Here is a 14,237-nt window from a genome sequence, read left to right as displayed (position 1 = left end):
GTGACACTACTGAAATCACTTGTGCTCTTTGATTTACAATATTGCTTAGTGTTGACAGCCCCATTCAGGATAGGGGAGATATAAGACCTAGAGCAGATAGAAATCATTTATAACCTGCATAAAGCCATTAAAACATTTAAATGCTGTATGTACTCTCTGGAGCAGAGGAGAAAGAAAAAGAGATGCATTATAATAAATAATGGGTTATGGTAAGCCACAGAAGGCCTTGGTCAGGTGACCAAAAGCTCAAGCTGTGGGTCATCATATGGAAACACTTGTCCTGTTTCCTGATGAACCTACCTAACCTAGGGCTTGGTCACAAATGGAGAGGCATCCTGTTCCACTTTGTGAGAATTGTCTAGTTCCTGTTCCAATTTCCCGTATTCTGTTGGACTGTCCTGTCTATCAGCGAGCACGCAGAATTTTCCTCCAACGTCGTCACCACTCTAACACCCTTACTTTATTTTCCATCATTGCTGATGGCCCTACCTTTGACACAGATTCCCTCTGACTTTTGACAGCAACTGATTTATAACACAAACTTTGATAATCCTTCCTTTAGCACTCCTCACAACCCTTCCTACCTTTACATTTATTGTCCTCTCCACCCTTACTTATCCTTAGATCATGCATCAATTCCTACCCTTCAGTGCTGTATGGCCCGAGTAGGTTTAGCTCTTCCTTTTGATTATAATAATAATAATTATAATTGGTCACAAATTTGCACACTTCCATAACAACATGCATACCGGGATAAGAGAAATGGGAGAAAGAGTAAAATAAATCCAGTGAAATGCTGTGGTGTTATGGGCACCCTAAGAAAATATTGTACAGTGGCACCTTGGTTTTTGTCATTAATTTGTTCCAGAAAGTCTGACAAAAACCGAATTCAACAAAAACTGAAGCAATATTTCCCATGAGAAATAATATAAATCCACTTAATCTGTTCCAGACACCCTAAAGTATTAACAAAAAATACATTTTATAGAGAATAACTGTAGTTTTACATACAGAAAACAATGAGAAATAAATATAAAGGACTAATGAAATGGATAAATGAACATTTAACATCACTTTTACCTTTATTGAAGACTCTTGTTGGCATATGGAAGATGGCGAGGAGGGGAGAGGGAGGAGAGGTTATCTCTACCACCATCACTACCACCCTCTTCTACAATCACTACATGTTTGGTACAGTGGACCCCTGTCAACTCGACGAAAACTGAGGTGATGAACAAAAACTGGGACAAAATTTTGACGAAAAAAAGTCGTCGAAAGCCGAATTCAATGAAAACCAGGGCAAACGAAAACCAAGGTTCCACTCTATTAATATCTGTGACCCCAGACAAGCCTAGCCCAGGGCTGAGGTCTGGGAGTAAAAAACCTCAAAACTCATCAGAGGTAACATGTTTATTTATTTCCAATTTATTTATTTATTTCCAATTTGTGCACACATACAGAGGTACAAAAAAAATACAGATAAGAGCAGCATGCCAAAGCCACTTATACTATGCATAGCATTACGGGCTGGCTTAAAATTAACTTAAGATTAACTAGGCAATGATTATTATTATTATTATAATCAAAAAGAAGCGCTAAGCCACAAGGACTATACAGCGCTGCTACTAAGCAATGATGAAATCAGTGATAAAACATTAATGTAAACAGATAACTATAAAGCACAAGTGAGTATTACAAAGACAGGTCATATGGTTGCATTCAGTTAGGTAGTGATTCTGTTAGGTAGTGTATTTAAAAAATAATAAAGTTAGATTGGGTTTTAGGTTTAACATTTGTGTGATATAATTGTGAGAAACATTTAAGATATACAATTTATAATGTTCAGTTATTCAGTATTTATTTGGTTTTGGGTGAGTAAGTAATCTTTGAGAAGAGACTTGAATTTATAAACAGGTAGTGTTTCTTTTATATTTACAGGTAATGAATTCCAGATTTTAGGGCCTTTTATGTGCATTGAGTTTTTGCATAGTGTGAGATGGACACGAGGAACATCAAAGAGTTACATAAGTTATGTGAGACTGAAGGTATTGTAACATATGGCACAATATAGGGGAATAGTAAAATAGCAGAAACAAAAAGTACAAGAGGATAATACTCTGTATGACCCTAGGTTTAGCACTTCTTTTTTATTATAGTAATAATAATAACAGGAGGATAATGATGGATGAAAACTCAAGCAGGATTCAAGATGAACCACATTAAGGTCATGAATCAGATTACAACAAGAATGTGCTTTTTTAGCAATAGTTTTGAAGTAGTTGGCAGATAGGGAACCTTTGAAATCTTCTGGCAGAGATCTCCAGATTTTGGGGCCTTTATGTACAATGTGCTTTTTAATTGTATTGAATTTGGAGAATATCAATGAGGTATTTGTTTCTAGTATAGTATTGTGCCTATGAGCTTTGTTACAGCTCTTCAAAAAGTTTCAGAATTAGGTTTATATTTGTAGTGGTTGTCCTGTATATATAGTATACACAAACAAACTTTATTTATTTCTCTAGTACTGTATACAAAATGTAATTTATGTGTAATAACATTATTAAGCACAAAAGAAAGCCACTAGCATGTGGAACATTTTGGGTACAGTAGAATAAGTGAATGTTTTGTATGTTGAGTAAGTTGAAACTTGAAGAGTGGGGCATGTGTGGTCTAGCACTTGCCCAAATGATCATTTGTACAGTAGCTTTATGTTAAAGTTACTATGGGTTGTAGGTGATTTGCTGTAGTGGATCTCCAGGTAAAAATACCATAGGTGAGGTAAGGATAGATTAGAGTAGTACAGATTAAGTATTTTTTTTTTTTTCACACTGACCATCTCCCACCAAGGCAGGGTGACCTAAAAAGAAAAACACATGTTTTTGTTTTTACATTTAGTAATTCATACAAGAGAAGGCATTACTAGCCCTTTGCTCTGGCATTTTAGTTGCCTCTTACAACATGCATTGCTTACAGAGGAAGGATTCATTTCCACTTCCCTATGAAGAATAAGTAATGTTGTTAGAGGTACAGGTGGGCCCCACATTACAGCATTTCGCTTTACAGTGTTTCGCTAATGAAGAGGTTTTCAATTATATATACCCTTTCTTCTTTTATTCAGACTTCCTACAATAAATATGTTCACCACTCACTATAAGCTAAGGACAAAAATATTTTAAGTAATGTGTGTACTGTATGTGCATTTTTTAGGCCTAGCTCTCTTGCTCACTTAATATATGATAGTGCTAACAGGTTATCAGGCTTTTATATGCATTTGAAAGTGAAAAAAAAAAAGGTTATGTTTCACTTTACAGCAGTAGCCCAGAACTTAATGTGCTGTATAAGATGACGAAAATATTTTAAGGTTTGTAATTTGTGTACTGTATGTCTATTTTTAATATATGATAGAGTAAACATATTATTAGATTTTTTTATGCATTTGAAAGTGAAAATAAACTATGTTTCACTTTCCGACAATTTTTGCTTTACAGCAGTAGCCTGGAATCTAACCTGCTTTATAAGTGGGACCCACCTGTATATAGTAACTTACATTAAAAAGGATGCCTTTCAGTGTTCCACAGAGATTTATGTCTTATATTTTTGATAGAAGCTTTAAATTATGTAATACTATTGATTACTTGTTGGTTTCAGGTAACCTTCCCAGACATGGAGCGTGTGGAGTGGCTCAACAAAGTAAGTTCTGTACCTTAAGCACTACTGGGATTTGTGTATATTCTGTGTTTACATAGTAATAAAAACAAAGATAAACATAATACAGTATCAGATGATATGCAGTTGTCATACATGGATCACTGTCAGACTTATCATGTGCATATATTTTATTTATAATACCTATATATTACTAATAGGTTAATTATTTAGATAAACTGCTGCAGTGTCATTTACAGTATTTAGATAGCTTAATATAAACCATGATTATCTCCTATTTTATTTTGTTGACAGATAATCCGTCAGTTGTGGCCTTATGCAGGCCATTATGTTCAGGATCTATGCAAATTTTCCATTGAACCCAGCATGCGTGTTGCATTTGAAGAATATAAACTTAATGGTTTTAAATTTGAGAAGATCATCCTTGGAGACACACCTCCTAGGTTTTCAGGCGTTAAGGTTTATGATGATACTTCACGCCATGAAATCATAATGGACATGGATTTTGCGTAAGTGCTGTTGAAATTTTTTCCCAGTAAAAGTAGGCCTTAGACAGGGATGTGTGATGTCACCGTGGTTGTTTAATATATTTATAGATGGGGTTGTAAGAGAAGTAAATGCGAGGGTCATGGCAAGAGGCATGGAGTTAAAAGATAAAGAATCACACACAAAGTGGGAGTTGTCACAGCTGCTCTTTACTGATGACACTGTGCTCTTGGGAGATTCTGAAGAGAAGTTGCAGAGATTGGTGGATGAATTTGGTAGGGTGTGCAAAAGAAGAAAATTAAAGGTGAATACAGGAAAGAGTAAGGTTATGAGGATAACAAAAAGATTAGGTGATGAAAGATTGAATATCAGATTGGAGGGAGAGAGTATGGAGGAGGTGAACGTATTCAGATATTTGGGAGTGGACGTGTCAGCGGATGGGTCTATGAAAGATGAGTGAATCATAGAATTGATGAGGGAAAAAGAGTGAGTGGTGCACTTAGGAGACAAAGAACTTTGTCCTTGGAGGCAAAGAGGGGAATGTATGAGAGTATAGTTTTACCAACGCTCTTATATGGGTGTGAAGCGTGGGTGATGAATGTTGCAGCGAGGAGAAGGCTGGAGGCAGTGGAGATGTCATGTCTGAGGGCAATGTGTGGTGTGAATATAATGCAGAGAATTCGTAGTTTGGAAGTTAGGAGGAGGTGTGGGATTACCAAAACTGTTGTCCAGAGGGCTGAGGAAGGGTTGTTGAGGTGGTTCGGACATGTAGAGAGAATGGAGCGAAACAGAATGACTTCAAGAGTGTATCAGTCTGTAGTGGAAGGAAGGCGGGGTAGGGGTCGGCCTAGGAAAGGTTGGAGGGAGGGGGTAAAGGAGGTTTTGTGTGCGAGGGGCTTGGACTTCCAGCAGGCATGCGTGAGCGTGTTTGATAGGAGTGAATGGAGACAAATGGTTTTTAATACTTGACGTGCTGTTGGAGTGTGAGCAAAGTAACATTTATGAAGGGATTCAGGGAAACCGGCAGGCCGGACTTGAGTCCTGGAGATGGGAAGTACAGTGCCTGCACTCTGAAGGAGGGGTGTTAATGTTGCAGTTTAAAAACTGTAGTGTAAAGCACCCTTCTGGCAAGACAGTGATGGAGTGAATGATGGTGAAAGTTTTTCTTTTTCGGGCCACCCTGCCTTGGTGGGAATCGGCCGGTGTGATAATAAAAATAATAATCATTATATTGTTTATTGCTAAACCATACAATGCACTTAATGAACTAGTTTATTTGTTTAGTTTTAGAGTGATATGTAATCTACACATACTGTTATGTATGAAAACTTATGTAACTGTATTTATGTGCACCTGTACCTGAATAAACTTACTTATTTACACTTTCCACACTTCAGATTTATTTATGAAGATAGCATAGTGCTCAGGTTTTTCATATATATTGCCCACAAAATAAATTGTCAGGCAAAGAAATGAAAATAAATTGACAAATGTCAGCCTTTGGGTAAGGTTACTGAAGCTACATACATCATGCGGGCCACACTCAACATAGCAATTTCCACCTGTCACACCTTCCATTATCTCTGTTGGAGTTGTAGGCATGGCCACATTTTGGACTTTCCTGTTGGATTGTTTGGTAACGTATAATTTGGTTACCAGTGATTGTAATAGGGCCCTGTAAATTAGTATGGAAGAGAAGGCTTCTGGTTTGGCTTTGCCATGTGAAGGACATAATAACTGTGAGATTGCTAAACGAGTTGGGTGATCGAAAGTGGCATTGTGGAGAGTGAAGAATGTGGCAGCCAATTTCCTCCTTAAAGGGGTTTTCTTTATTAATATTTTTTTACTTCTAGGTAAACAGGGTAAAAAATGTAAGGACATGCCCATACATCTTCACTTACCTGGTATTGAGCATGGGTGTTTTCTGTTGTGAGCATAATGTGCTGCCAGTGACTTAAAAGTCTTGACATATGCTTGGATTCCTCAGTAACTGCCAGTTTTTTTTCAAATACACTCCACATTTTGTGTTAGAATGTAAGACAGATTGAATTCCCACTCTCCTTTATAAAAGTTTAATTTCCATTATTATTTATTTTTTATTTATTATCACACTGGCCGATTCCCACCAAGGCAGGGTGGCCCGAAAAAGAAAAACTTTCACCATCATTCACTCCATCACTGTCTTGCCAGAAGGCTGCTTTACACTACAGTTTTTAAACTGCAACATTAACACCCCTCCTTCAGAGTGCAGGCACTGTACTTCCCATCTCCAGGACTCAAGTCCGGCCTGCCGGTTTCCCTGAGCCCCTTCATAAATGTTACTTTGCTCACACTCCAACAGCATGTCAAGTATTAAAAACCATTTGTCTCCATTCACTCCTGTCAAACACGCTCACGCATGCGTGCTGGAAGTCCAAGCCCCTCACACACAAAACCTCCTTTACCCCCTCCCTCGAACCTTTCCTAGGTCGACCCCTACCCCGCCTTCCTTCCACTACAGATTGATACACTCTTGAAGTCACTCTGTTTCGCTCCATTCTCTCTACATGTCCGAACCACCTCAACAACCCTTCCTCAGCCCTCTGGACAACAGTTTTGGTAATCCCGCACCTCCTCCTAACTTCCAAACTACGAATTCTCTGCATTATATTCACACCAAAAGTTGCCCGCAGACATGAGATCTCCACTGCCTCCAGCCTTCTCCTCGCTGCAACATTCATCACCCATGCTTCACACCCATATAAGAGCGTTGGTAAAACTATACTCTCATACATTCCCCTCTTTGCCTCCAAGGACAAAGTTCTTTGTCTCCACAGACTCCTAAGTGCACCACTCACCCTTTTCCCCTCATCAATTCTATGATTCACCTCATCTTTCATAGACCCATCTGCTGACACGTCCACTCCCAAATATCTGAATACATTCACCTCCTCCATACTCTCTCCCTCCAATCTGATATCCAATCTTTCATCACCTAATCTTTTTGTTATCCTCATTACCTTACTCTTTCCTGTATTCACTTTTAATTTTCTTCTTTTGCACACTCTACCAAATTCATCCACCAATCTCTGCAACTTCTCTTCAGAATCTCCCAAGAGCACAGTGTCATCAGCAAAGAGCAACTGTGACAACTCCCACTTTATGTGTGATTCTTTATCTTTTAACTCCACGCCTCTTGCCAAGACCCTCGCATTTACTTCTCTTACAACCCCATCTATAAATATATTAAACAACCATGGTGACATCACACATCCTTGTCTAAAGACTACTTTTACTGGGAAATAATTTCCCTCTTTCCTACATACTCTAACTTGAGCCTCACTATCCTCGTAAAAACTCTTCACTGCTTTCAGTAACCTACCTCCCACACCATACACCTGCCACATTGCCCCCCTATCCACCCTGTCATACGCCTTTTCCAAATCCATAAATGCCACAAAGACCTCTTTAGCCTTATCTAAATACTGTTCACTTAAATGTTTCACTGTAAACACCTTGTCCACACACCCCCTACCTTTCCTAAAGCCTCCTTGTTCATCTGCTATCCTATTCTCCGTCTTACTCTTAATTCTTTCAATAATAACTTTACCATACACTTTACCAGGTATACTCAACAGACTTATCCCCCTATAATTTTTGTACTCTCTTTTGTCCCCTTTGCCTTTATACAAAATAACTATGCATGCTCTCTGCCAATCCCTAGGTACCTTACCCTCTTCCATACATTTATTAAATAATTGCACCAACCACTCCAAAACTATATCCCCACCTGCTTTTAACATTTCTATCTTTATCCCATCAATCCCGGCTCCCTTACCCCCTTTCATTTTACCTACTGCCTCACGAACTTCCCCCACACTCACAACTGGCTCTTCCTCACTCCTACAAGATGTTATTCCTCCTTGCCCTATACACGAAATCACAGCTTCCCTATCTTCATCAACATTTAACAATTCCTCAAAATATTCCCTCCATCTTCCCAATACCTCAAACTCTCCATTTAATAACTCTCCTCTCCTATTTTTAACCCTTTGAGGGTCGACAGGCCCTCTCCGAAACTCGTTCTCAGGGTCGGCCAAATTTAAAAAAAAAAAAAAATTATTTTCTCTTATGAAAAGATAGAGAATCTTTTCCCGATCATAACGACACCAAAAGTTTGAAATTTGATAGAAAACTTAAGGAATTATGCTCTCGCAAAGTTAGCGGTCTCGGCGATGTTTACGGATCGGCGACTTTGCCCACTTTGAGCCCCATTTTCGGCCAATTTCACTGTACTAGTCGACAAAAAACATGAATATTTCGCTAGAACTCCATTTTTTCTATCGAATGGGTGCAAGAAACCACCCATTTATAAATTCAACTATCCAGTACAGTGGTCAGAATTTAGCAATTTTGCCAATTTCACACAAATTTCAAAAGATGCCAATTTCGGAATAGGGTCCAGAATAAACAAGAAAGACATTCCTGGCACTAAAATGACATTTCCTCTAGTCATTAGTCACGTCTCAAGGCCCCTCTTATATTCTTTTGCTTTCCACTTTGAATTTTTATTCTCACAAAAAATATAAGATTTACTGTTATGCAGACTACTGCATTAGTGTAAAAAATGGTATAAATATTATTGGTGCACTTGTGAAAGAATATTAGACTCACCAGTTGACGTGTATTGCACGCTTGGCACGATTTGTTTACTTTTGAAGTTTGGTAAAAATCGAACATTTCTGCTACTTTGAGCTCAATTTCAAGGCACCTTTCATTGTAAAACCAGTCAAAATCATCTCAATTTCAGTAATATGTCTTCCATTCTATAAAATGAGACCAAGAAAACTAGAATACAACAATAAATACTATACGAAAATACACTGCAAAGTCGCTGATTTATTAAAAAAAAATGGAAAAAGTTTTTTTTTTCTCATTATGCACCGTGTGCTGCAGGATTTTTTTTAGACTGTGCACACTGACCACATAGACCCATTCTTTCATATGAAGGCCTACCAGCTTTCTCCCACTAGATTTGAGGTCGCTAGAATTTATGAGTACTAGTATGTCAAAAACCCCTACGCGTAAGACGTACTAGTACGACGAAAACCCTCAAAGGGTTAACTGACAAATCCATTTGTTCTCTAGGCTTCCTTAACTTGTTTATCTCACTCCAAAACTTTTTCTTATTTTCAACAAAATTTGTTGATAACATCTCACCCACTCTCTCATTTGCTCTCTTTTTACATTGCTTCACTACTCTCTTAACCTCTCTCTTTTTCTCCATATACTCTTCCCTCCTTGCATCACTTCTACTTTGTAAAAACTTCTCATATGCTAACTTTTTCTCCCATACTACTCTCTTTACACCATCATTCTACCAATCACTCCTCTTCCCTCCCGCACCCACTTTCCTGTAACCACAAACTTCTGCTGAACACTCTAACACTACATTTTTAAACCTACCCCATACCTCTTCGACCCCATTGCCTATGCTCTCATTAGCCCATCTATCCTCCAATAGCTGTTTATATCTTACCCTAACTGCCTCCTCTTTTAGTTTATAAACCTTCACCTCTCTCTTCTCTGATGCTTCTATTCTCCTTGTACCCCATCTACCTTTTACTCTCAGTGTAGCTACAACTAGAAAGTGATCTGATATATCTGTGGCCCCTCTATAAACATGTACATCCTGAAGTCTACTCAACAGTCTTTTATCTACCAATACATAATCCAACAAACTACTGTCATTTTGCCCTACATCATATCTTTTATACTTATTTATCCTCTTTTTCTTAAAATATGTATTACCCATAACTAAACCCCTTTCTATACAAAGTTCAATCAAAGGGCTCCCATTATCATTGGTAATTTTTTGGCTTCCTGATTTTTCTGTTTACTGTATATTTTAATGTTGTGAACATGATATCTGATCTATAAATCCTTGACTTTTTCTATTTTGACCTTGTATCTCCTTTATCTAGCACTGTGAAGTCCCTCATCTTAATTAAAAACTTTTCTTACATTTTATCTTAGTACTGTATACTCATCAAGCTGTGTTTTTAATTTTACTCTAGCTTTTCCATTTTCATCTTTGTTTCAGGGCAAGTGAGTCTTTCTGGTTTTTATTAATTTTATAGCACCTTCTCCATGCTCCAATATTCATACAGTATATATGTGTTACATCCAGTTTATAAGTAGTTTTCCACTGCTGTTTAGGTTATCTCCTGTAATGTATTTCATCCATCTGAGGCTTTTCTAACTTGAATCTGGTTATTGCTACCTTTACATCCTCTATTATGTTATAATATTTTTCGGATTTGACATTTTTTAACATTTTCTTTTCATTGTTTTAGCTCCTAATTATGTATAAGTGAGAAACTTCTACTTATATCATGTTTACATCACTTCCTTTCCCTTGTCTAAACCTTTCTTTTCTCCAAATATTTAATACTTTACTTTGCTTCACCCTTTTCTATTAACCCCCCTTTATTTTTATTGCAAACTCTGTGCTGACACTTCATTTATAAATTTCATTTAGATACTATACATCATTCTTTAATATACTACACTTTTTTTTTTTTTTCAACAAGTCGGCCGTCTCCCACCGAGGCAGGGTGACCCAGAAAGAAAGAAAATCCCCAAAAAGAAAATACTTTCATCATCATTCAACACTTTCACCTCACTCACACATAATCACTGTTTTTGCAGAGATGCCCAGAATACAACAGTTTAGAAGTACAGTGGACCCCCGCATAACGATTTTAATCCGTGCAAGAGGGGTAATTGTTATGCGAAATAATCGGTATGTGAATGAATTTTCCCCATAAGAAATAATGGAAATAAAATTAATCCGTGCAAGACACCGAAAAGTATGAAAAAAAATTTTTTTTTCCACATGAAATGTTAATTTTAATACACACAAACTGAAAAAGGCATGCACACTTACATGACACTTACTTTTATTGAAGATCTGGTGATGATTGATGGGATGGGAGGAGGGGAGAGAGAGTGTTAGTGTTTAGAAGGGGAATCCCCTTCCATTAAGACTTGAGGTGGCAAGTCCTTTTCTGGGGTTACTTCCCTTCTTCTTTTAATGCCACTAGGACCAGCTTCAGAGTCACTGGACTTCTTTCGCACAACATATCTGTCCATAGTGGCCTGTACCTCTCGTTCCTTTATGACTTCCCTAAAGTGTTTCACAACATTGTCAGTGTACAGGTTGCCAACACGGCTTGCAATAGCTGTGTGAGGGTGATTTTCATCCATGAAGGTTTGCACTTCAAGCCACTTTGCACAGATTTCTTTAATCTTTGTAGTAGGCAACTTCTTCAATTTCTCTCTCCCCTCCTCTGAACCAGTTTCCTCAGGTCTGGCCTCTTGCTCTTGAAGTTGATCTATCAGCTCATCAGTGGTTAGTTCTTCATTGTCCTCCTCCACCAACTCTTCCACATCCTCCCCACTAACCTCCAACCCCAAGGACTTTCCCAATGCCACAATGGATTCCTCAAGTGGCATAATCCTCTCAGGGTTAGCCTCAAACCCTTCAAAATCCCTTTTGTCTACACATTCTGGCCACAGTTTCTTCCAAGCAGAGTTCAAGGTCTTCTTAGTCACTCCCTCCCAAGCCTTACCTATAAGGTTTACACAATTGAGGATATTAAAGTGCTCTCTCCAAAACTCTCTTAGAGTCAGTTGAGTTTCTGAGGTCACTACAAAGCACCTTTCAAACAGAGCTTTTGTGTACAGTTTTTTGAAGTTTGCAATAACCTGCTGGTCCATGGGCTGCAGGAGAGGAGTGGTATTAGGAGGCAAAAACTTCACCTTAATGAAGCTCATGTCCCCATAAAGTCGCTCTGCCACGTCTGTAGGATGACCAGGGGCATTGTCTAACACCAGGAGGCACTTAAGTTCTAATTTCTTTTCAGTTAGGTAATCTTTCACATTGGGGGCAAATGCATGGTGTAACCAGTTATAGAAAAAGTCCCTAGTGACCCATGCCTTACTGTTTGCCCTCCACAGCACACACAAATTATCCTTGAGGACATTCTTTTGCCTGAACGCTCTGGGAGTTTCAGAGTGATACACTAATAAAGGCTTAACTTTGCAATCACCACTAGCATTGGCACACATCAACAAAGTAAGCCTGTCTTTCATAGGCTTATGTCCTGGGAGTGCCTTTTCCTCCTGAGTAATGTAGGTCCTGCTTGGCATTTTCTTCCAGAACAGGCCTGTTTCATCACAATTAAACACTTGTTCAGGTTTCAGTCCTTCACTGTCTATGTACTCCTTGAATTCCTGCACATATTTTTCAGCCGCTTTGTGGTCCGAACTGGCAGCCTCACCATGCCTTATCACACTATGGATGCCACTACGCTTCTTAAATCTCTCAAACCAACCTTTGCTGGCCTTAAATTCACTCACATCATCACTAGTTGCAGGCATTTTTTTAATTAAATCCTCATGCAACTTCCTAGCCTTTTCACATATGATCGCTTGAGAGACGCTATCTCCTGCTAGCTGTTTTTCATTTATCCACACCAATAAGAGTCTCTCAACATCTTCCATCACTTGCGATCTTTGTTTCGAAAACACAGTTAAACCTTTGGCAAGAACAGCTTCCTTGATTGTCTTTCTGGTGCCCACAATAGTAGCGATGGTTGATTGGGGTTTCTTGTACAACTTGACTAGGTCGGCGATACGCACTCCACTTTCATACTTATCAATGATCTCTTTCTTCATTTCTATTGGAATTCTCACCCTTATTGGTGTACGGTTGGCACTAGAAGCTTTCTTGGGGCCCATGGTCACTTATTTTCCAGAAACAGCACCGAAAACACTGTAATAATACGAAATATTCCGATTGTATGCTTGGATGTTACCGCGGAGGCTGGCTGGTAAACAATGGCACGGGCGGCACATGTGAGGCTGGCTGAGGGCGCACATTGGACGTGTCTCGGACGAAAATCGGTGAGCGGGTTTTTAATCGGTATGCGCGGCAAAATTTTTGCGATTAAAGCAAGCGGTATGCGGATTAATCGCTATGTGATGCCATCGTTATGCGGGGGTCCACTGTATATACGTATAAAAATACACAATATATCCCTCCAAACTGCCAATATCCCAAACCCCTCCTTTAGAGTGCAGGCATTGTACTTCCCATTTCCAGGACTCAAGTCCAGTTATATAAAATAACCGGTTTCCCTGAATCCCTTCACTAAATATTACCCTGCTCACAGTCCAACAGCTCATCTGGTCCCAAATACCATTCGTCTCCATTCACTTCTATCCAACACACTCACGCATGCTTGCTGGAAGTCCAAACCCCTCGCCCACAACACCTCCTTTACCCCCTCCCTCCAACCTTTTGGAGGACGACCCCTACCCCGCCTTCCTTTCCCTACAGATTTATACACTCTCCATGTCATTCTTCTTTGACAAGACCTGTTCAGATGTATAGTACTTAATTATTTCACATATACTACAAAAACAGTGACTATTGCCTGAAGTTTATTGCTTTTCTATTATTCAGGTATGCTGGAGATTGCAAGTTTGAAGTGAGTGTTTCCAAGTTCAAAATGGGCATCAAAGATTTGCAGGTAAGTTAATTAATTGCATTGTTATGTCTTAATATTATTCTTATTTCACTGTTACATTATTAAAGCTACTGTACATGATTTAGTGTCAAGTGCAATATAGTACACTTTATCTTAAAAATAACATTAAAAATGCCTGAATGTCTAATTTTTCATAGTAATATGTAATTTTTTTGTTTTAATTTAATTTGTTTAGCTTATTTGAAATAGACATGTATTTCTTAAAAGGATGTCCCCATATTATCCTTGACTCAGATCTCAGGAAGGATGCGAGTGATGATGAAACCTCTTGTAAGACAAATTCCCCTTGTTGGTGGCCTCCAAGTATTTTTCCTTAACAATCCTGATGTTGACTTCAATCTAATTGGCCTTGCTGATGTATTTGATATGCCTGGACTAAGGTGAGAAAAATCATCCAAACTGTTTTTGCCTTTAGTCAGAATTTTGTAGTACAGTATGAATGAAAATTTTTACTATAGTTGTAATTTACCAATGTAAATTACAAACAGA

The 14,237-nt window shown here is 38.5% G+C and overlaps 1 protein-coding gene across 5 annotated transcripts in view; it reads left to right on the top strand.

The window, feature by feature from the left end:
* Window positions 1-14,237, top strand: part of Esyt2 (extended synaptotagmin-like protein 2) — a 227,627-nt gene that overhangs the window by 90,107 nt on the left and 123,283 nt on the right. For all 5 annotated transcript variants that reach the window (XM_053777597.2, XM_053777605.2, XM_053777580.2 and 2 more), the window contains exons 2-5: window positions 3,649-3,690; window positions 3,961-4,175; window positions 13,664-13,730; window positions 13,983-14,128. In XM_053777597.2, coding sequence (XP_053633572.1) covers window positions 3,649-3,690; window positions 3,961-4,175; window positions 13,664-13,730; window positions 13,983-14,128 — 470 coding nt within the window. The remainder of the gene's footprint in view (window positions 1-3,648; window positions 3,691-3,960; window positions 4,176-13,663; window positions 13,731-13,982; window positions 14,129-14,237) is intronic.

This window comes from Cherax quadricarinatus, chromosome 1, assembly GCF_038502225.1.
Source record: "Cherax quadricarinatus isolate ZL_2023a chromosome 1, ASM3850222v1, whole genome shotgun sequence".
In the NCBI taxonomy this organism is placed as follows: domain Eukaryota; kingdom Metazoa; phylum Arthropoda; class Malacostraca; order Decapoda; family Parastacidae; genus Cherax; species Cherax quadricarinatus.
Note: the sequence above shows the minus strand (reverse complement) of the source record. Positions and strands in the feature narration are given on the sequence as shown.